The sequence below is a fragment of the Heptranchias perlo genome, chromosome 7 (assembly GCF_035084215.1).
Source record: "Heptranchias perlo isolate sHepPer1 chromosome 7, sHepPer1.hap1, whole genome shotgun sequence".
NCBI lineage: Eukaryota > Metazoa > Chordata > Chondrichthyes > Hexanchiformes > Hexanchidae > Heptranchias > Heptranchias perlo.
This window is the reverse complement of record NC_090331.1, coordinates 11,467,841-11,492,351: the sequence shown is the minus strand read 5'-3', so window position 1 is coordinate 11,492,351 and position 24,511 is coordinate 11,467,841. Positions and strand designations below refer to the sequence as shown.

At 47.5% G+C, this 24,511-nt stretch overlaps 1 protein-coding gene across 6 annotated transcripts in view; it reads right to left on the bottom strand.

The window, feature by feature from the left end:
* The window catches only part of sema5ba (sema domain, seven thrombospondin repeats (type 1 and type 1-like), transmembrane domain (TM) and short cytoplasmic domain, (semaphorin) 5Ba), a 300,621-nt gene that overhangs the window by 31,310 nt on the left and 244,800 nt on the right, over nt 1-24,511 (bottom strand). For all 6 annotated transcript variants that reach the window (XM_067987078.1, XM_067987075.1, XM_067987080.1 and 3 more), the window contains 5 exons: nt 24,094-24,319; nt 19,830-20,048; nt 18,077-18,247; nt 13,017-13,166; nt 9,173-9,211 (listed from right to left, as the gene is read on the bottom strand). In XM_067987078.1, the coding sequence (XP_067843179.1) occupies nt 9,173-9,211; nt 13,017-13,166; nt 18,077-18,247; nt 19,830-20,048; nt 24,094-24,319 (805 nt within the window). The remainder of the gene's footprint in view (nt 1-9,172; nt 9,212-13,016; nt 13,167-18,076; nt 18,248-19,829; nt 20,049-24,093; nt 24,320-24,511) is intronic.

Here is a 24,511-nt window from a genome sequence, read left to right as displayed (position 1 = left end):
TGGAGTGAGTTATATAGAGAGCACTGGGAGATAGTAATGTACCTGGGGAGTGAGTTATATAGAGAGCACTGGGAGATAGTATGTACCTGGGGAGTGAGTTATATAGAGAGCACTGGGAGATAGTATGTACCTGGGGAGTGAGTTATATAGAGAGCACTGGGAGATAGTATGTACCTGGGGAGTGAGTTATATAGAGAGCACTGGAGATAGTATTGTACCTGGGGAGTGAGTTATATAGAGAGCACTGGGAGATAGTATTGTACCTGGGAGTGAGTTATATAGAGAGCACTGGGAGATAGTATGTACCTGGGAGTGAGTTATATAGAGAGCACTGGAGATAGTATGTACCTGGGGAGTGAGTTATATAGAGAGCACTGGGAGATAGTATTGTACCTGGGGAGTGAGTTACATAGAGAGCACTGGGAGATAGTATGTAACTGGGGAGTGAGTTACATAGAGAGCACTGGGAGATAGTATGTAACTGGGGAGTGAGTTATATAGAGAGCACTGGGAGATAGTATTGTACCTGGGGAGTGAGTTATATAGAGAGCACTGGGAGATAGTATTGTACCTGGGGAGTGAGTTATATAGAGAGCACTGGGAGATAGTATTGTACCTGGGGAGTGAGTTATATAGAGAGCACTGGGAGATAGTATGTACCTGGGGAGTGAGTTATATAGAGAGCACTGGGAGATAGTATTGTACCTGGGGAGTGAGTTATATAGAGAGCACTGGGAGATAGTAATTTACCTGGAGAGTGAGTTATATAGAGAGCACTGGGAGATAGTATTGTACCTGGGGAGTGAGTTATATAGAGAGCACTGGGAGATAGTATTGTACCTGGGGAGTGAGTTATATAGAGAGCACTGGGAGATAGTAATGTACCTGGGGAGTGAGTTATATAGAGAGCACTGGGAGATAGTATTGTACCTGGGGAGTGAGTTATATAGAGAGCACTGGGAGATAGTATTGTACCTGGGGAGTGAGTTATATAGAGAGCACTGGGAGATAGTATTGTACCTGGGGAGTGAGTTATATAGAGAGCACTGGGAGATAGTATTGTACCTGGGGAGTGAGTTATATAGAGAGCACTGGGAGATAGTATTGTACCTGGGGAGTGAGTTATATAGAGAGCACTGGGAGATAGTATTGTACCTGGGGAGTGAGTTATATAGAGAGCACTGGGAGATAGTATGTACCTGGGGAGTGAGTTATATAGAGAGCACTGGGAGATAGTAATGTACCTGGGGAGTGAGTTATATAGAGAGCACTGGGAGATAGTATTGTACCTGGGGAGTGAGTTATATAGAGAGCACTGGGAGATAGTATGTACCTGGGGAGTGAGTTATATAGAGAGCACTGGGAGATAGTAATGTACCTGGGGAGTGAGTTATATAGAGAGCACTGGGAGATAGTAATGTACCTGGGGAGTGAGTTATATAGAGAGCACTGGGAGATAGTATTGTACCTGGGGAGTGAGTTATATAGAGAGCACTGGGAGATAGTATGTACCTGGGGAGTGAGTTATATAGAGAGCACTGGGAGATAGTAATGTACCTGGGGAGTGAGTTATATAGAGAGCACTGGGAGATAGTATGTACCTGGGGGTGAGTTATATAGAGAGCACTGGGAGATAGTAATGTACCTGGGGAGTGAGTTATATAGAGAGCACTGGGAGATAGTATTGTACCTGGGGAGTGAGTTATATAGAGAGCACTGGGAGATAGTATTGTACCTGGGGAGTGAGTTATATAGAGAGCACTGGGAGATAGTATGTACCTGGGGAGTGAGTTATATAGAGAGCACTGGGAGATAGTATGTACCTGGGGAGTGAGTTATATAGAGAGCACTGGGAGATAGTATTGTACCTGGGGAGTGAGTTATATAGAGAGCACTGGGAGATAGTATTGTACCTGGGGAGTGAGTTATATAGAGAGCACTGGGAGATAGTAATGTACCTGGGGAGTGAGTTATATAGAGAGCACTGGGAGATAGTATTGTACCTGGGGAGTGAGTTATATAGAGAGCACTGGGAGATAGTATGTACCTGGGGAGTGAGTTATATAGAGAGCACTGGGAGATAGTATTGTACCTGGGGAGTGAGTTATATAGAGAGCACTGGGAGATAGTATGTACCTGGGGAGTGAGTTATATAGAGAGCACTGGGAGATAGTAATGTACCTGGGGAGTGAGTTATATAGAGAGCACTGGGAGATAGTATTGTACCTGGGGAGTGAGTTATATAGAGAGCACTGGGAGATAGTATGTACCTGGGGAGTGAGTTATATAGAGAGCACTGGGAGATAGTATTGTACCTGGGGAGTGAGTTATATAGAGAGCACTGGGAGATAGTATGTACCTGGGGAGTGAGTTATATAGAGAGCACTGGGAGATAGTATGTACCTGGGGAGTGAGTTATATAGAGAGCACTGGGAGATAGTAATGTACCTGGGGAGTGAGTTATATAGAGAGCACTGGGAGATAGTATTGTACCTGGAGAGTGAGTTATATAGAGAGCACTGGGAGATAGTATGTACCTGGGGAGTGAGTTATATAGAGAGCACTGGGAGATAGTATGTACCTGGGGAGTGAGTTATATAGAGAGCACTGGGAGATAGTATTGTACCTGGGGAGTGAGTTATATAGAGAGCACTGGGAGATAGTATGTACCTGGGGAGTGAGTTATATAGAGAGCACTGGGAGATAGTATGTACCTGGGGAGTGAGTTATATAGAGAGCACTGGGAGATAGTAATGTACCTGGGGAGTGAGTTATATAGAGAGCACTGGGAGATAGTATTGTACCTGGAGAGTGAGTTATATAGAGAGCACTGGGAGATAGTATGTACCTGGGGAGTGAGTTATATAGAGAGCACTGGGAGATAGTAATGTACCTGGAGAGTGAGTTATATAGAGAGCACTGGGAGATAGTATTGTACCTGGGGAGTGAGTTATATAGAGAGCACTGGGAGATAGTATTGTACCTGGGGAGTGAGTTATACAGAGAGCACTGGGAGATAGTATTGTACCTGGGGAGTGAGTTATATAGAGAGCACTGGGAGATAGTATTGTACCTGGGGAGTGAGTTATATAGAGAGCACTGGGAGATAGTATTGTACCTGGGGAGTGAGTTATATAGAGAGCACTGGGAGATAGTATGTACCTGGGGAGTGAGTTATATAGAGAGCACTGGGAGATAGTATGTACCTGGGGAGTGAGTTATATAGAGAGCACTGGGAGATAGTAATGTACCTGGGGAGTGAGTTATACAGTGAGCACTGGGAGATAGTAATGTACCTGGGGAGTGAGTTATATAGAGAGCACTGGGAGATAGTAATGTACCTGGGGAGTGAGTTATATAGAGAGCACTGGGAGATAGTATGTACCTGGGGAGTGAGTTATATAGAGAGCACTGGGAGATAGTATGTACCTGGGGAGTGAGTTATATAGAGAGCACTGGGAGATAGTATGTACCTGGGGAGTGAGTTATATAGAGAGCACTGGGAGATAGTATGTACCTGGGGAGTGAGTTATATAGAGAGCACTGGGAGATAGTATTGTACCTGGGGAGTGAGTTATATAGAGAGCACTGGGAGATAGTATGTACCTGGGGAGTGAGTTATATAGAGAGCACTGGGAGATAGTATGTACCTGGGGAGTGAGTTATATCGAGAGCACTGGGAGATAGTATGTACCTGGGGAGTGAGTTATATAGAGAGCACTGGGAGATAGTATTGTACCTGGAGAGTGAGTTATATAGAGAGCACTGGGAGATAGTATGTACCTGGGGAGTGAGTTATATAGAGAGCACTGGGAGATAGTATTGTACCTGGAGAGTGAGTTATATAGAGAGCACTGGGAGATAGTATGTACCTGGGGAGTGAGTTATATAGAGAGCACTGGGAGATAGTAATGTACCTGGGGAGTGAGTTATATAGAGAGCACTGGGAGATAGTATTGTACCTGGGGAGTGAGTTATATAGAGAGCACTGGGAGATAGTAATGTACCTGGGGAGTGAGTTATATAGAGAGCACTGGGAGATAGTATTGTACCTGGAGAGTGAGTTATACAGAGAGCACTGGGAGATAGTATGTACCTGGGGAGTGAGTTATATAGAGAGCACTGGGAGATAGTAATGTACCTGGGGAGTGAGTTATATAGAGAGCACTGGGAGATAGTATGTACCTGGGGAGTGAGTTATAGAGAGAGCACTGGGAGATAGTATGTACCTGGGGAGTGAGTTATAGAGAGAGCACTGGGAGATAGTATGTACCTGGGGAGTGAGTTATATAGAGAGCACTGGGAGATAGTATGTACCTGGGGAGTGAGTTATATAGAGAGCACTGGGAGATAGTAATGTACCTGGGGAGTGAGTTATATAGAGAGCACTGGGAGATAGTATTGTACCTGGGGAGTGAGTTATATAGAGAGCACTGGGAGATAGTATGTACCTGGGGAGTGAGTTATATAGAGAGCACTGGGAGATAGTATGTACCTGGGGAGTGAGTTATGTAGAGAGCACTGGGAGATAGTATTGTACCTGGGGAGTGAGTTATATAGAGAGCACTGGGAGATAGTAATGTACCTGGGGAGTGAGTTATATAGAGAGCACTGGGAGATAGTATGTACCTGGGGAGTGAGTTATATAGAGAGCACTGGGAGATAGTATGTACCTGGGGAGTGAGTTATGTAGAGAGCACTGGGAGATAGTATTGTACCTGGGGAGTGAGTTATATAGAGAGCACTGGGAGATAGTAATGTACCTGGGGAGTGAGTTATATAGAGAGCACTGGGAGATAGTATTGTACCTGGGGAGTGAGTTATATAGAGAGCACTGGGAGATAGTATGTACCTGGGGAGTGAGTTATATAGAGAGCACTGGGAGATAGTATGTACCTGGGGAGTGAGTTATGTAGAGAGCACTGGGAGATAGTATTGTACCTGGGGAGTGAGTTATATAGAGAGCACTGGGAGATAGTAATGTACCTGGGGAGTGAGTTATATAGAGAGCACTGGGAGATAGTATGTACCTGGGGAGTGAGTTATATAGAGAGCACTGGGAGATAGTATTGTACCTGGAGAGTGAGTTATATAGAGAGCACTGGGAGATAGTATTGTACCTGGGGAGTGAGTTATATAGAGAGCACTGGGAGATAGTATGTACCTGGGGAGTGAGTTATATAGAGAGCACTGGGAGATAGTATTGTACCTGGGGAGTGAGTTATATAGAGAGCACTGGGAGATAGTATGTACCTGGGGAGTGAGTTATATAGAGAGCACTGGGAGATAGTATTGTACCTGGGGAGTGAGTTATATAGAGAGCACTGGGAGATAGTATGTACCTGGGGAGTGAGTTATATAGAGAGCACTGGGAGATAGTATTGTACCTGGGGAGTGAGTTATATAGAGAGCACTGGGAGATAGTATGTACCTGGGGAGTGAGTTATATAGAGAGCACTGGGAGATAGTATGTACCTGGGGAGTGAGTTATATAGAGAGCACTGGGAGATAGTATGTACCTGGGGAGTGAGTTATATAGAGAGCACTGGGAGATAGTATTGTACCTGGGGAGTGAGTTATATAGAGAGCACTGGGAGATAGTATGTACCTGGGGAGTGAGTTATATAGAGAGCACTGGGAGATAGTATTGTACCTGGACAGTGAGTTATATAGAGAGCACTGGGAGATAGTATGTACCTGGGGAGTGAGTTATATAGAGAGCACTGGGAGATAGTATTGTACCTGGGGAGTGAGTTATATAGAGAGCACTGGGAGATAGTAATGTACCTGGAGAGTGAGTTATATAGAGAGCACTGGGAGATAGTAATGTACCTGGGGAGTGAGTTATATAGAGAGCACTGGGAGATAGTGTGTACCTGGGGAGTGAGTTATATAGAGAGCACTGGGAGATAGTAATGTACCTGGGGAGTGAGTTATATAGAGAGCACTGGGAGATAGTAATGTACCTGGGGAGTGAGTTATATAGAGAGCACTGGGAGATAGTATGTACCTGGGGAGTGAGTTATGTAGAGAGCACTGGGAGATAGTATTGTACCTGGGGAGTGAGTTATATAGAGAGCACTGGGAGATAGTAATGTACCTGGGGAGTGAGTTATATAGAGAGCACTGGGAGATAGTAATGTACCTGGGGAGTGAGTTATATAGAGAGCACTGGGAGATAGTAATGTACCTGGGGAGTGAGTTATATAGAGAGCACTGGGAGATAGTATTGTACCTGGAGAGTGAGTTATATAGAGAGCACTGGGAGATAGTATTGTACCTGGAGAGTGAGTTATATAGAGAGCACTGGGAGATAGTATGTACCTGGGGAGTGAGTTATATAGAGAGCACTGGGAGATAGTAATGTACCTGGAGAGTGAGTTATATAGAGAGCACTGGGAGATAGTATGTACCTGGGGAGTGAGTTATATAGAGAGCACTGGGAGATAGTATGTACCTGGGGAGTGAGTTATATAGAGAGCACTGGGAGATAGTATGTACCTGGGGAGTGAGTTATATAGAGAGCACTGGGAGATCGTAATGTACCTGGAGAGTGAGTTATATAGAGAGCACTGGGAGATAGTATTGTACCTGGAGAGTGAGTTATATAGAGAGCACTGGGAGATAGTATTGTACCTGGAGAGTGAGTTATATCGAGAGCACTGGGAGATAGTATTGTACCTGGGGAGTGAGTTATATAGAGAGCACTGGGAGATAGTATGTACCTGGGGAGTGAGTTATATAGAGAGCACTGGGAGATAGTATTGTACCTGGGGAGTGAGTTATATAGAGAGCACTGGGAGATAGTATTGTACCTGGGGAGTGAGTTATATAGAGAGCACTGGGAGATAGTATTGTACCTGGGGAGTGAGTTATATAGAGAGCACTGGGAGATAGTATTGTACCTGGGGAGTGAGTTATATAGAGAGCACTGGGAGTTAGTATTGTACCTGGGGAGTGAGTTATATAGAGAGCACTGGGAGATAGTAATGTACCTGGGGAGTGAGTTATATAGAGAGCACTGGGAGATAGTATTGTACCTGGAGAGTGAGTTATATCGAGAGCACTGGGAGATAGTATTGTACCTGGGGAGTGAGTTATATAGAGAGCACTGGGAGATAGTATGTACCTGGGGAGTGAGTTATATAGAGAGCACTGGGAGATAGTATTGTACCTGGAGAGTGAGTTATATAGAGAGTACTGGGAGATAGTATTGTACCTGGAGAGTGAGTTATATCGAGAGCACTGGGAGATAGTATTGTACCTGGAGAGTGAGTTATATAGAGAGCACTGGGAGATAGTATTGTACCTGGGGAGTGAGTTATATAGAGAGCACTGGGAGATAGTATTGTACCTGGGGAGTGAGTTATATCGAGAGCACTGGGAGATAGTATTGTACCTGGGGAGTGAGTTATATAGAGAGCACTGGGAGATAGTATTGTACCTGGAGAGTGAGTTATATAGAGAGCACTGGGAGATAGTATTGTACCTGGAGAGTGAGTTATATAGAGAGCACTGGGAGATAGTATGTACCTGGAGAGTGAGTTATATAGAGAGCACTGGGAGATAGTATTGTACCTGGGGAGTGAGTTATATAGAGAGCACTGGGAGATAGTATTGTACCTGGGGAGTGAGTTATATAGAGAGCACTGGGAGATAGTATTGTACCTGGGGAGTGAGTTATATAGAGAGCACTGGGAGATAGTATTGTACCTGGGGAGTGAGTTATATAGAGAGCACTGGGAGATAGTATTGTACCTGGGGAGTGAGTTATATAGAGAGCACTGGGAGATAGTATGTACCTGGGGAGTGAGTTATATAGAGAGCACTGGGAGATAGTATGTACCTGGGGAGTGAGTTATATAGAGAGCACTGGGAGATAGTAATGTACCTGGAGAGTGAGTTATATAGAGAGCACTGGGAGATAGTAATGTACCTGGGGAGTGAGTTATATAGAGAGCACTGGGAGATAGTAATGTACCTGGGGAGTGAGTTATATAGAGAGCACTGGGAGATAGTATGTACCTGGGGAGTGAGTTATATAGAGAGCACTGGGAGATAGTATGTACCTGGGGAGTGAGTTATATAGAGAGCACTGGGAGATAGTATTGTACCTGGGGAGTGAGTTATATAGAGAGCACTGGGAGATAGTATTGTACCTGGGGAGTGAGTTATATCGAGAGCACTGGGAGATAGTATTGTACCTGGGGAGTGAGTTATATAGAGAGCACTGGGAGATAGTATTGTACCTGGGGAGTGAGTTATATAGAGAGCACTGGGAGATAGTATTGTACCTGGGGAGTGAGTTATATAGAGAGCACTGGGAGATAGTATTGTACCTGGAGAGTGAGTTATATAGAGAGCACTGGGAGATAGTATGTACCTGGGGAGTGAGTTATATAGAGAGCACTGGGAGATAGTATTGTACCTGGGGAGTGAGTTATATAGAGAGCACTGGGAGATAGTATGTACCTGGGGAGTGAGTTATATAGAGAGCACTGGGAGATAGTATTGTACCTGGGGAGTGAGTTATATAGAGAGCACTGGGAGATAGTATTGTACCTGGGGAGTGAGTTATATAGAGAGCACTGGGAGATAGTATTGTACCTGGGGAGTGAGTTATATAGAGAGCACTGGGAGATAGTATTGTACCTGGGGAGTGAGTTATATAGAGAGCACTGGGAGATAGTATTGTACCTGGAGAGTGAGTTATATAGAGAGCACTGGGAGATAGTATTGTACCTGGGGAGTGAGTTATATAGAGAGCACTGGGAGATAGTAATGTACCTGGGGAGTGAGTTATATAGAGAGCACTGGGAGATAGTATGTACCTGGGGAGTGAGTTATATAGAGAGCACTGGGAGATAGTATGTAACTGGGGAGTGAGTTATATAGAGAGCACTGGGAGATAGTAATGTACCTGGGAATGGGAGATAGTATGCACCTTGGGAGTGAGTAATAAAGAGAGTACGGGGATAGAGTACTGTAGGTGGGGAGTGAGTTATGTGGACCGCACTGGGAGATAGCAACGTGTATCAGGGGACTGAGTTACATAGAGAGTTCTGGTGAAGTCTCAGCATTTGGTTCTAAAACACCCCCTGGTCTCACAGGTCACAACAGACAAAGACTTTCTCATAATGCAGTTTTCTGTCGAGGAACTGTCATGACTCACCTCCGCAGCTCCTGTCATTCCCAATGGCCGGCTGAATGACTGCAGGGCAGAAACAGAAGAGCAACAGTTAGCCTCAACGGAGCAGAAACTCAAATCCCAACTAAGATAAGTTCGTAACCATCAGCGTAGTGGTTACGTTGCTGGACTAGTCATCCAGAGCCATGGATCAATAATCCAGAGAACGCTGATTCAAATCCCACCATGACAATTTGAGATTTGAATTCGGTTAAAAATATCTGGAAATGAAAAGCAAGTAAAAGTGTGACTATGAAGCTGTTGGATTGTCATAAAAACCCAAACCATCCTTAGCTGGTCTGGCCATTGTGTGACTCCAATCCCACATCAACATGGTTGACTCTCAACTGCCCTCTGAAGTGGCCTACAAGCCACTCAGTTGTATCATCACCTTCCCAAGGGCAACTAAGGGGTTGGGCTATAAATGCTGGCCTCGTCAGCGATGCCCATATCCTGAGAATGAATAAAATAAACTGCTTCTCAAACCCATCCCTAAAATGATTTTAAGGAACTTCTTGAAGGAGGAGAGATAGGTGCAGAGGCGGAGAGCTTTAGGGAGGAAATTCCAGAGCTTAAGGCCTAGGCAGCTGAAGGCACGACCGCCAATGGTGGAGCGATTAAAATCAGGGATGCGCAAGAGGTTGGAATTGGAGGAGCACAGAGATCTCGGAGGGTTGTAGGGCTGGAGGGGGTTACAGAGATAGGGAGGGGCGAGGCCATGGAGGGATTTGAAAACAAGGATGAGGACTTTAAAATCGAGGCACTGCCGGACCAGGAGCCAATGTAGGTCAGCGAGCACAGGGGTGAGGTAGGATACGGACAGCAGAGTTTATGAAGGGTGAGACTGTAATGAGATGAATGCTCAGTTAATCCTTTTATCGGTGGTGTTGGTTGAGGGAGGAATGTTGGCCAGGCCTCTGAAAGAATTCGCTGATCTTCTTCAAATAGGGCCACAGGATCTTTAACATCCACCTGAACCACAGGAACTGGCAGTTAACATCCCATCCAAAGGATGTCACCTCTGACAATGCAGCACTCCCTCTGTAATGCACTGAAACTTCACTCTAGGTTGTAGGTTCAAGTTCTGGAATGGGGCTTGGTCCCATATCTCAGATGCAAGAGTGCTACCATTTAATTGAAAGCCATTATAAACTAATGCCTCCACGTAAAATAGAGAGGCAAGTAGGAAAAAAAAAATCAACTCAGATTTAAGACAAAACCTAGGCTTTTTCGATTCCATTTACATTGTAGCAATTTTTAGATAGTCCACTCCAAAACCAAACTGTCTGCTCACAACTAGATGGGTGCCAGCCCTACACCAGCAGCCAGTGATGATCGATTTTCTTCCAAGCGTGAAGGACTCATCGCTCCAGAGTGCTGTGGCTGCAAGTTAAGGCTGCATATAGTGGCACCACCATTCCCGGCCAGAATGGAGATGACTGGGTAATTCCCCCGTCAATCACGCCTGGAGACCTCACCGCTGTAAGTGACGGGGATAGATTTTACGTACATAATTCATATGATGTGACTATCCTCCACTCACTGCATTTTGCTGGAGACTTTTATCGAGAGGCGCTGCTATAGTTTCATGAGTTCTGTTTGCTGTAGTCCGTAGGGACTCTTTGTAAGTAGACTCTGTAGACTGTCTGCTGTAGAGCGCTTTTAAAATAAACTCTGTTTGCTGAGTAAATAGACTGTTTGCTCTGAGTCCCGCCGTAAGTCCCGCCCCGCCCCCCAACTCATTGGCTGACACAGTGGTGTCACACTCTGGCAAGTTACTGATGGTCTTTAGCACAAGTGAGAGGACAGCTGACACATGACAACAGTTCGGCACAATTCTGTCTACTCGATGCTCCGAACATAACATCGTCTTTCGATTCACTCAGAGGATCGTGCTGCTGCTGGACCAATCTTTATTGTTTTGCTGGCGGTGAGCGACTTATCGAGGCTGGCGGGTGACACATTGCTCTAATGGACCAATACGCTGTGTCATGGAGCGGTGGTTGGAGACGGCTCCGACTCACTCATCCTCAGAGTGAATCCCAAATCTCCGCAAGCTCATTTAGATTCCCAACAGTAATAAAAGATCCCACTGCCCATCCCCAGTCACCCTTGAGAAGGTGGATGATGAGCCGCCTTCTTGAGCCGCTGCAGTCCGCGTGGTGAAGGTGCTCCCACAGTGCTGTTAGGTAGGATTTTGACCCAGCGACCATGAAGGAACGGCCAATTCGAGATGGTTGTGTGACTTGGAGGGGATCTTGGAGGTGATGGTGTTCCCATGCACCTGCTGCCTTTGCCCTTCTAGGTGGTGGAGGTCTCGGGTTTGGGAGGTGCTGTCGAAGGAGCTGTACTTTGGCTTTGAATACTCAGGCCAAGCAAGAACTCCAAGCGCTTTCTCCACCAACCGGTTGAGATGCACCTGAAACCAAGCCTCTTCCTGTTGGGGACGTTCCCCCCTCCTCTCCAATTTATCCCCTTTTTTCCTGAAAGCGCAGACAACCCCCACATACTGAGGTACAGTTGCAATGGATGCCAATCGTCCTCCAATACCTCACCCCAGTGACCATTATTCATGTGAGGGCCTTGACAGTGAGTGATGGGGGGGATTTAATCAGACTGTGGAGGCCATCCACAGCCAAGATCTCATCATGTCCTCACCAGCATCTACAGATGCACCGTTGGCCCATTTTTCCCTATCCTAACCCACATCTGACATGACCACATGTGGCACCTTGACCACTAACTCAACTAACTCAGCATACTTAAGAAAAGACATACTTGCTCTCGAGGCAGTACAAAGAAGGTTCACTCGGTTAATCCCGGGGATGAGGGGGTGGACATATGAGGAGAGGTTGAGTAGATTGGGACTCTACTCATTGGAGTTCAGAAGATTGAGAGGCGATCTTATTGAAACATATAAGATTGTGAAGGGGCTTGATCGGGTGGATGCGGTAAGGATGTTCCCAAGGATGGGTGAAACTAGAACTAGGGGGCATAATCTTAGGATAAGGGGCTGCTCTTTCAAAACTGAGATGAGGAGAAACTTCTTCACTCAGAGGGTGGTAGGTCTGTGGAATTTGCTGCCCCAGGAAGCTGTGGAAGCTACATCATTAAATAAATTTAAAACAGAAATAGACAGTTTCCTAGAAGTAAAGGGAATTAGGGGTTACGGGGAGCGGGCAGGAAATTGGACATGAATTTAGATTTGAGGTTAGGATCAGATCAGCCATGATCTTATTGAATGGCGGAGCAGGCTCCAGGGGCCGATTGGCCTACTCCTGCTCCTATTTCTTATGTTCTTATGTAACAGCACAGGCTGGGTATTGAACCTCGAGGCTGACTGTTCTGTCGGGGGAGACTTTACTCCTGAGTTACCAGGATGACCAGTGAGCTTTTAATGGTTCTTTTCAAAGTTGGGATACAGATCAGCCATGATCTCACTGAATGGCGGAACAGGCTCGAGGGCCTGAATGACCTACTCCTGTTGCTATGTTCCTAAAGCAGCCAAATGAATATCTGGTCAAGAATGGGATTGGCTCTCAGCTGGAGCGATGTTAGTGATGCTACAACTGGCCTCATCGCCCCTGGCTGAGGAGGGTCGGGGGGGAGAGGCGAAGAATAAGTTAAAGGTTCTACTTCTGATGCTATCCAGCGACTCCTGCTGGAAATTTTACCCTGGAGGACGTCGGGGTGAGGGTGGGATTGAGCTCTGATGTGAGGTCAGGTAGAACTGCCAACATTCTCTGTGCAGAACGATGGGCGCGAATGACCGTTTCCTGTTCCTAACGTCTCACGGTTCTGCGGCATGCCGGCCCACTGCCATACTCACCGGGAATTTCGTTGTAGAGACACGGCCGGTACTGGGTGCTGTTCCCCACGCATTGCACGGCCCCTGGATTGAGAATCTCACATCGGCGACTGCGGAACTGCATGCCTTCCTCGTTGCACAGGCTCCATTCCGTCCACACTGACCACCCACCTTTCAAAACACAAGGGACACTTTGTTAATTTCCAACGCAATTGAATTGAATAAAGCACCACGTTTTTTTTAAAAAAAATTGTTTTCTTGTCTCTCAGAAACATCTGAAAGCGCTTCACGTGCAATGAATTACTGGATAGTGCCGTCTTTAATGTTATTGATAGGCAGTCATTTTGGGCACGGCAAGATCCCACAAACAGCAGAGAGATGATTGAGCACTTGGTGGTGTTGGTTGAGGGAACAGGCCAAGGACACCAGTAGTAGGATGGGTCTTGAACCCCTAACCCTCTGACTCAGAGGCGAGAGTGCTACCAGTTCAACAAAGCTGACGTATAAAGAATCATAGAATCTTACAGCACAGAAAGAGGCCATTCGGTCCATCGTGCCAGTGCCGGCTCTTTGAAAGAGCTATCCAATTAATCCCACTGCCCTGCTCTTTCCCCATAGTCCTGCAAATTTTTCCCCTTCAAGTATTTATCCAATTCCCTTTTGAAAGTTGATAAAGGAACGGCGATGTATTTCCAAGTCGGGATGGTGTGTGACTTGGAGGGGAACGTGCAGGTGGTGGTGTTCCCATGTACCTGCTGCTCTTGTCCTTCTAGGTGGTAGAGGTCGCGGGTTTGGGAGGTGCTGTCGAAGAAGCCTTGGGGAGTTGCTGCAGTGTATCCTGTGGATGGTACACACTGCAGCCACAGTGCGCCGGTGGTGAAGGGAGTGAATGTTTAGGGTGGTGGATGGGGCACCAATCAAGCGGGCTGCTTTGTCCTGGATGGTGTCGAGCTTCTTGAGTGTTGTTGGAGCTGCACTCATCCAAGCAAGTGGAGAGTATTCCATCACACTCCTGACTTGTGCCTTGTAGATGGTAGAAAGGCTTTGGGGAGTCAGAAGATGAGTCACTTGCCGCAGAATACCCAGCCTCTGATCTGCTCTTGTAGCCACAGTATTTATGCTTCCACCACCCTTTCCGGCAGCGCATTACAGATCCAGGCAACTTGCTGCACAAAAAAAGTTCTCCTCATCTCTCCTCTGGTTCTTTTGCCAATCACCTTAAATCTGTGTCCTCCGGTTACCGACCCTTCTGCCATTAGAAACAGTTTCTCCTTATTTACTCTATCAAAACCGTTCATGATTTTGAAGACCTCTATTCATTCCCCCTTTAACCTTCTCTGCTCTAAGGAGAACAAACCCAGCTTTTCCAGTCTCTCCAGGTAACTGAAGTCCCTCATCCCTGGTACCATTCTAGTAAATCTTCTCTGCACCCTCTCTAAGGCTCTGACATCCTTCCTCCAGAATTGAATACACAACTCCAGCCGAGGCCTAACCAGTGTTTTATAAAGGTTTAGCATAACTTCCTTGCTTTTGTACCACATGCATCTACTTATAAAGCCAAGGATCCCATAGGTTTTTTTAACAGCCTTTTCAACTTGTCCTGCCACCTTCAAAGATTTGTATGTAAACCCCTAGGTCTCTCTGTTCCTGCACCCCCTTTAAAATTGAAACATATAAGATTCTGAGAGAGCTTGACATGGTAGATGCTGAGAGGTTATTTCCCCTGGCTGGTGAGTCTAGAACTAGGGGCCATAGTCGCAGGATAAGGAGTCAGCCATTTAAGATTGAGATGAGGAGGAATTTCTTCACTCAGAGGGTTGTGAATCTTTGGAATTCTCCACCCCAGAGGGCTGTGGATGCTCAGTCGTTGAGTATATTCAAGGCTGAGTTAGATAGATTTTTGGATTCTAGGGGAATCAAGGGATATGGGGATCGGGCGGGAAAGTGGAGTTGAGGTCGAAGATCAGCCATGATCTGATTGAATGGCGGAGCAGGCTTGAGGGGCTGTATGGCCCACTCCTGCTCCTATTTCTTATGTTCTTATTTACCGTTAATATGCTAAGCTTGTTCAGTTGAGGCCTTTCATTTGTACCAATTGCCCCAATGTAGTGCCAGACAGCTCTACTGAAACACAAAGTGCCAAAGAAGTGACCATGCTCACCCACAGCTCCAACACGCCCCCAATCAGAGTTTTTTTTTAATTCATTCATGGGATGTGGGCAGCGCTGGCGAGGCCGGCATTTATTGCCCATCCCTAATTGCCCTTGAGAAGGTGGTGGTGAGCCGCCTTCTTGAACTGCTGCAGTCCAGTGTGGTGAAGGTTCTCCCACAGTGCTGTTAGGAAGGGAGTTCCAGGATTTTGACCCAGCGATGATAAAGGAACGCCGATATATTTCCAAGTTGGGATGGTGTGTGACTTGGAGGGAAACGTGCAGGTGGTGGTGTTCCCATGTACCTGCTGCCCTTGTCCTCCTAGGTGGAACAGGTCGCGGGTTTGGGAGATGCTGTCGAAGAAGCCTTGGGGAGTTGCTGCAGTGCATCCTGTGGATGGTACACACTGCAGCCACGGTGCGCCGGTGGTGAAGGGAGTGAATGTTTAGGGTGGTGGATGGGGTGCTAATCAAGCGGGCTGCTTTGTCCTGGATGGTGTTGAGCTTCTTGAGCGTTGTTGGAGCTGCACTCATCCAAGCAAGTGGAGAGTGTTCGATCACACTCCTGACTTGTGCCTTGTAGATGGTGGAAAGGCTTTGGGGAGTCAGGAGATGAGTCACTTGCCGCAGAACACCCAGCCTCTGATCTGCTTTTGTAGCCACAGTATTTATGTGACTTGTCCAGTTAAGTTTCTGGTCAATGGTGACCCACACGGACTGCAGTGGTTCAAGAAGGCGGCTCACCACCACCTTCTCAAAGGCAATTAGGGATAGGCAATAAATGCTGGCCTTGCCAGCGATGTCCACATCCCATGAATGAATTCAAAAATAGACAGTTCAATAGAGATAGAAAGAGTGAGAAGCAACATGAGACAGATTACTATGGAGAGAGGCAGAGAGAGCGAGAGAGGCCAAGGCAGAGAGTGAGAGAGGCAGATAGGCATAGAAAGAGGCAGAGAGTGTGTGAGAGAGAGAGAGAGAGATAGGTGAAGAGAAAGAGGCAGCGTATGTGAGAGAGAGGGAGAGAGGCAGACAGAGAGAGAGAGAAAAGGAGCACAGGACTGCCAGCTAATAAGACATACAAGCAAACATAAAGAGGTTGAGATTGTCAGACAGATCAAGGAAAGAAAACAAAGAGAAAAAGTTTACATTTAACCATTTTCCCCTGTATATGGGACTGAACACACAGAACCAGTTTCACTGTTCCAACATTTCTCCTGTTGCCTTTTGCTCCGTGCGCATAGAAAGATTCACGACCAAATCCATCCTAAACACACCGGGCAAATCAACTGCGATTCACAGCAAAATCTGCTCACAGATCAGGAACACTGGGGATGTGAAGGATAAATCACCACCGATTTTTAGCAGCAGTACTGCTGGCTGGACTGTCTCTTTAAGGACAGGAAGAAAATACATGTGGGTATCCATTTACCCAATTACCGGCCTTGTATGCGGGTACTAGAGGGGAGTTTCTTGCACATAAATCTTAATTAACGAGAGTAATTTGGAAAAGCATCTCATTATTTATAATAACACACTTTGGCTGTGCAGCACTACAGCAGTCGGCTCGCAGCGTTTGAAGTCCCTTCATTGAAGTCCCTTCCTGCTGCGTTCAGCGTTCAATTTACGCCCATTGGCTGCAGCACTGAACACAATAGTCGCTTATCGCCGACCCTTTGATGGTCCAGCTGAAGCTTAGGAACCGTCTGCACCGGGGAGGGGACAGAACGATGAGCACGAACCTCCATCTTCACTCCTCGGTCACACTGAGTAGGAATGTCATGCTCATTTGTCACGTCTCCTAGTTCAGCCATGAATGGCGGAACAGGCTCGAGGGGCTGAATGGCCTACCCCTGTTCCTTTGTTCCTAGACGCAGAGGATGGAACAATGGCGGAATCCAGTATCACAGCCTGTTATTGTCCCTTCATCACATCAGGTCAGAAGAAAAACTACTTGCATTTATATAGCACCTTTCGTGACCTCAGGATGTCCCAAAGCACTTTATAGCCAATTTTGAAGTGTAGTCACTGTTGTAATGTAGGAAACATGGAAGCCAATTTGCACACAGCAAGCTCCCACAAACAGCAATGAGATAATGACCAGATGATTTGTTTTTAGTGAAATTAGTTGAGGGATAAATATTGGCCAGGACACCAGGGAGAACTCCCCTGCTCATCTTCAAAATAATGCCATGGGCTCTTTTATATCCACCTGAGTGGGCAGATGGGACCTCAGTTTAACATCTTTTCTGAAAGATGGTATCTCCAACAAAGCAGCACTCCCTCAGTACTGCACTAGACTGTCAGCCTAAGCTTTGTGCTCAAGTCTCTGGAGTGGGGCTTGAACCCACAACCTTCTGAGTCAGAGGTGAGAGTGCTACCCACTGAGCCACAGCTGACCACTATAGCAACTCGCCAAGGTTTCTTTAACAGCAACTCCCAAACCCACCACCTCCACCACCTAGAAGGACAAAGGCTGCAGGTACATGGGAACAACACCATCACCTCCAAGTTCCCCTCCGAGTCACACACCATCCCGCCTTGGAAATATATCGCCGTTCCTTCATCGTCGCTGGGTCAAAATCCTGGAACTCCCTTCCTAACAGCACTGTGGGAGAACCTTCACCACACGGACTGCAGCGGTTCAAGAAGGCAGCTCACCACCACCTTCTCAAGGGCAATTAGGGTTGGCCAATAAATGCCGGCCTTGCTCAGCGTAGCCCACATCCCCAGAATGAAATTTAAATGTTCATGGTCCAAACGCTGCATTGTACCCTTCCCCTCCCCCCAAGAAGCTGTAACCTTTTAAACCGATGGAAGTAATCCTCTAACGTTCTTTCTTCTAGGAGCAGGGAATAGAACAGTGGTGTCAACAGACCAAAACCTGTCTTCAGAATCTCCCGTCTGAATAAGCCAGAGTAAACGGCCTACCTTCACAGGCCTGAGTGTTGCAGAGAGCTTCCTCCGTGTGTAGCCCGATACAGATGTCCCCACTGTTAGCCGGCAGCGGGTTGGTGCAGGTACGTGTACGTTGGTAATGTCCACCACCGCAAGTCGCTGAGCACAGGGACCAAGGAGACCAGCAGGACCAAGCTCCCTTAACTGAAAACACAGTGGTGTGAAAGAACGGGGTTAAAATTAGTCAAGATATTCAAAGCCATAAACCCTATGGCTCAGTCTGTAGCATTCTTGCCTCTGAGTCAATGAAGGTCATGGGTTCATGGTCCCACTCCAGAAACCTTGAGCGCATAATCCAGGCCGACACTCCCGGTGCAGTACTGAGGGAGTGCTGCATTGCTGGAGGTGCTGCCTTTAGGATGAGATGTTAAACTGAGACCCCTGTCTCCCCTCTCAGGTAGACTTAAAAGATCCCATGGCACTATTTCAAAGAAGAGCAGGGGAGTTCTCCCTGATGACCAGGCCAACATTTATCCCTCAACCAAAACATAACTACTAATTGATTATCTGGTCATTATTTCATTGCTGTGCGCAAATTGGCTGCTGCATTTCCTATAAAGAACTTAATTGGCTGTAAAGTGCTTTGGGACATCCTGAAGAGGCAAATGGCTTTATATAAATGCAAGTCTTTCTTTTCCTCTACAACCTTCTCCCCTGCTGAAGGCACCGTATTGGGGGCACAGTCACCCTCCACTCTCTGGTACCTCTCCGGAGTGAGCATTCTCCATGCATGACCTTAGACCATGAGTGTCAGCAGGCTATTTGATTGCAGAAGGCAGCACACCGCACTTTCTAGCAAGGATTCAATGGACAGCAACTGGGAGCAGGAACCCAGGCTCGTTTATCCACCAGTTCCATTGAGGCCAATTGTAGAGCCTCTTATGCAGTTGTGCAATTGCAAACGTCAGGCGAAGACTGGATTCGGCTTTAATGGCTAAATAATCTAACACTCGTAGCCAAAGCTCGCACATGGATAATGATCACTTGGGCAAAGTTCCAGGGGCAGCCTGCGGAACTGTATCTCAACAAGTGGTCAATGCCCTCAGGAGAGGAGGAGCAGAGAGAAAAGCAAAAGAAGGGAGGAGGAACTTGCATTTCACATTGCATTTTCTTACATTCTTGAGACATCTCAAAGCACCTCACAATCAATGGGTTACTTTTTGAATTGCAGTCATGGTTGTTAGGCAGACAAACGCAATGGACAATTTGCATACAGTGAGATCCCATAAACAGTAAAGTGTTGGTTGAGGGAGGAATGACACCAAGAGACTCCTGCTCTTCTTAGAACAATGCCACCAGATTATTTTTACACCCATTGAAACAGGGAGGCATGGGCTCGGGGATCAGCACACCAAGAGACTCCCTGCTCTTCTTCAAATAATGCCATTGGATTTTTTTTTAAATTTACTTCCACTGGAACAGGGAGACAGAGCCCCAGTTTAATGTAACCCAAACAGCTGAAACATCTCAGCCGTATCTGAGTTTTTGGGTCAAAATCCTGGAACTCCCTACCTAACGGCGCTGTGGGATCACTTTCGCCACACGGACTTGCAGCGGTTCAAGAAGGCGGCTAAACCACCTCCTTCTAAAGGGCAACTAGGGATGGGCAATAAATGCCAGCCTTGCCAGCGACGCCCACATCCCGAGAATGAAGAGAAAAAAATTTAAACCAATTATACAAAGCGTTTTTTTTTTTGGTCAGTGAGGAGACGGCGAGCGGTTTTACCTGGGCAAAGCTGTTGGTTACAGTCCTGGTACTCGATGGCGACTCCTGCGCAGGGCAGTCCTCCGCTCTTGGGCTCAGGGTTGGTGCAGCTACGCTTCCTGGTCCGGAAGCCGGTCTCACACTCTCGGGAACAGGGCGACCACTGCAACCAGGAGGACCAGCCGCCATTGACCCTACGGAGAGATTGATGGCCGAACCTCAAAAGGTCATCGACTAGAGCTGTGTGGAGAGAGCACAAACAGGAGCACATATCGCACGGTGGAGCAAAACGTTTGGTGGGTCACCAACTCCTCGCCCACCGTTCCTCAGACTTTCCTGTATTGGTTTCCCTTGCGTGCTTTTTCCTCCCAGCTGAGGCACAGTTGACTGGGGGAGGGGGGGGGAGGAGGTGATGGTTGAAAGGCCTTGTTCCAGCGGTGCTACTCTGTAACTGAACACTAGGAGCTGTACAAAAGAGGCCCAATGGGGATTCTCCATCCCCCTGTGTAGGAAAGCACCCGGGCTCTGCGCAGATTGGTCGAGATCCATGTGGGCAGTCATGGGCGCAAACCCCCTGTCAACTACACCATGGCAGAGCCTAAAAGAAATTACTGGGCCTATCCCTCCTCATGATGGGGTACACCACCCCTTTAATTAAAGAGGTACACTACCTACCCCAAGTACAGAACCCTACCTATGTTCCCAGTTGGGGGGGTTTATTTCCATACTGCCCTGTACACACTCGTCCCCCCCTCGAACCACAGGAGCACAGCACTCTTCCCTCCTCCATACCCAAGAATGGCACTTTCTCACTCCCACACAGGAGTTACGGTGCCTATCGTTCCTTCTCAAACACAGAATACACTTTTCACGATTTAAACATTGGCCATGTGTCCTCTCCTCCATCCTTTGATGCAAACGGATGATCTAAGGATTAGATTATGAGGAGAGATTACATAAACTTGTATTCCCTGGAATATAGAAGGTTAAGAGGTGATTTGATTGAGGTTTTTAGGATTTTGAAAGGAATTGATAGGGTAGATAGAAAGAAACTTTTTCCACTGGTGGGGGAGTCTAGGACAAGGGAAATAAAATCAGAGCCGGGCCATCCAGGAGAGAAGTTAGGAAACAAAGGGTGGTTGAAGTGTGGAACTCTCTCCCACAAAAAGCACCAGATGCAAGCTCGATTAATAATTTTAAATCTGAGATCGATAGATTTTTGCTAGCCAAGGGTATTAAGGGATATGGAGCCAAGGCAGGTGGATGGAGTTGGGATACAGATCAGCCATGATCTCACTGAATGGCGGAACAGGCTCGAGGGGCTGAATGGCCTCCTCCTGTACCTATGTTCCTAGACGGAGCCTCCAGCCCAAAACATTGGTCCAAAGTGAGATATTTACATTGGCGCCATGTCCCATTTTAGTGCAGTGCAAGCTTTTGATAGGGGGCTGGTTTCACAGACTCCAAGAAACACGACACATCTTATCAATGCAGGGCTGGCATGATTCACACTTCGAAAGGGAGAAGGCAAACGAGCCAATGGTAGCCTTTTATCTTTGACGTGTACAGATTTTGAGATTTGTAAACCATGCAACTGTTTGAAAAAAAACTTCAACCTCAAGAAAAAATATTTCCATCACGTACCAAATCAGGATGGTTCATGAATGGCATTTTAATGACATTTTGTTCCTACCCCACTGTAACTAATGATACTTTATGAAACCCTCTTTCTCCCCCGACCCCCACCAAGGTCACGCATTCCTTCCCGGGTAGACTTGCTCCTGGCTTGTACGGCCATTGCAGTTCTGTAACGGACCACTAGGTGGGTGCAGGTGGCCTCACGAGTCTCTGGGAGGTGGGGGGGGCGGGAATTTTAAATAAACGCCCAAACCAGGCAAGGTACATTCGCGGTCCTGCTCAAATACCTTTCGTCAGGAGGCCCAAAACCATTTTCAGGTTTGGACTTTGTTAGAATACAGTTGGCGAGCTGCCCAGTGCCAAAACCAGAGGGGGCAAAAATCCGTCAACTCCATGAGTGACCCGAGCCGGAAGTTGGCAGTAATAGTCTTGGGGGGGGGGGTGCAGTGGGCCATGGAATTTTTTGTGGGGTCAGGAGGCCTGTTCCTCATGGCCCCCATGTATATTCCCCCCCGCCAAAAAAAAGGATGTTCCAGGCTGTTTTTGGCAGCGATTCCATTGGTTAGGCCGCTCACAGCCTGGTACAAATGGCAGAGCGTGCACGACCCGCGCTCCGTCCATTTGTACTTGGAAATTGTGAACGGGTTGCGGCTGCAACAACAACAACAACAATAACAACAACAACAACAGTGACTTGCATTTATATAGCGCCTTTAACATAGTAAGACATCCTAAGGCACTTCACAGGAGCGATTTTCATACAAAATTTGACACCGAGTCACACGAGGAGATATTAGGACAGGTGACCAAAAGCTTGGTCAAAGAGGTAGGTTTTAAGGAGTGACTTAAAGGAGGAAAGAGAGGTAGAGAGGACGGAGAGGTTTAGGGAGGGAATTCCAGAGCTTAGGGCCTAGGCACCTGAAGGCACGGCCGCCAATGGTGGAGCGATTAAAATCGGGGATGTGCAAGAGGCAGGAATTGGAGGAGTGCAGAGATCTCAGAGGGTTGTAGGGCTGGAGGAGGTTACAGAGATAAGGAGGAGCGAGGCCATGAAGGGATTTGAAAACAAGTATGAGAATTTCAAAATTGAGGCATTGCCAGACAGGGAACCAAGGTAGGTCAGCGAGCACAGGGGGTGACGGGTGAACAGGACTTAGTGCGAGTTAGGATACGGGCAGCAGAGTTTTGGATGAGCTCAAGTTTATGGAGGGTGGAAGATGGGAGGCCGGCCAGGACAGCGTTGGACTAGTCGAGTCTAGAGGCAACAAAAGCATGGATGAGGGTTTCAACAGCAGATGAGCAGAGCCAGGGGCGGAGACGGGCGATGTTACAGAGGTGGAAGTAGGCGGTCTTGGTGATGGAGCGAATATGTGGTATCCATTTATACCGGATGTAGGATCCCGATTTGCCTGCGCAGGTGGGCCTCCCGCCTGTTTCGGGCGATAGTGCTGGGCGTCCAGTCACCTGGAAGGATGACCTGAAAGTCGCATCAGGCCGGCCAGCCTTGGGCGCTCAAGGGGCATCCCCCCCTCCACCTCCCCCAATCCCTGCCATTTTCAACTGCCGGATGCCTCATAAATGGTGCAGGTGGTAGTTGAAAAGCCAATTTGCGCACAGCAAGGTCCCACAAACAGCAATGAGGTAAGTGACCAGATAATCTGTTTTCTGGTGATGTTGGTTATAATAGACTAGTTCACTCAAGGCCCACTCCCCTCTCAAATGCCCAGGCAATAGTGGAAACATTCGTTAGAGGGAAGTCACGGACACAAACCAGTGCTCTACCCGCCCGTACGCTCGTCCCCGGAACCCAGTGTTAATATCCCCAAGTTTCCGTCTCATGCCAATGAACAACTCCGCCCTCATCCATCACCGTGCCCAAGAGGCCACCTTCATGTCTGAGGCTATTCCTCTGTGGAAGCTGAACCCCAACTTGTCTTTACCTGATATCCCCGCATGCATTTTCCAGCATTGGATAACAATCCGGATGAGACTCCAGCGGATTTCTCCCCCCCCCTTAGATCAGGCGCGTTGAGGTCAATTGTGCCTCACCCCCAAATGTTATCCAGGATGAGATCAGCAAGAATCAAGCCTGGAATCTCCCTGCTCTGTATGGTTCTAAACTACAACAAATGTACATTTTTAAAAAAGTCTTCTGCAACAACACTCAAGAAGCTCGAGACCATCCAGGACAAAGCAGCCCGCTTGATTGGCACCCCATCCACCACCCTAAACATTCACTCCCTTCACCACCGGCGCACCGTGGCTGCAGTGTGCACCATCCACAGGATGCACTGCAGAAACTCGCCAAGGTTTCTTCGACAGCACCTCCCAAACCCGCGACCTCTTCCACCCAGAAGGACAAGGGCAGCAAGTGCAGGGGAACAACACCACCTGCACATTCCCCTCCAAGTCACACACCATCCCGACTTGGACATATATCAGCAGTTCCTTCATCGTCGCTGGGTCAAAATCCCTACCTAACTTCACCATGTGGTGAAGGGAGCGGTTCAAGAAGGCGGCTCACCACCACCTTCTCAGGGGGCAACTAGGGATGGGCAATAAATGCCCGCTTTGCCAGCGACGCCCACATCCCGAGAACGAATGTTAAAAATGAAGTAATGTCGGGGCAGCTCTCCCGTTGACTTACAGTCGGTGGTGCAAGCCAAGGTGCCATCGGCGGGGCAGAAACGTCCATCCACCCTCTTCTTTCCGAGCTGTAGATCGTGCGGGTCTGCCAGCTGTGCCCGGCAGGTGTAGCGGAACCGCTGCTCGTGACGGGCTCCGTTCTGACTGACGTTGACCGGCATCCAGGGCGTCCACGGTGTGTTCCTGCGTACCTCGGGGCACGAGTCCACGTTACAGGCCCTGTGCTCCTGCAAAGAGAGAGAAACAGGACAAAGAGGCACGGGTAAATCAGCAAGGGCGACTTTACTACAACACCTTTCAATACGATGCTAATTCTACGACATCGATGGCGGTAAATGCTGTTCTCTGTTGCCACAAATCACATTTGTTTAGGAAGAGAAGAAAAGCCACTTGACTCAACCACTGTGTCCTGGTGTTGT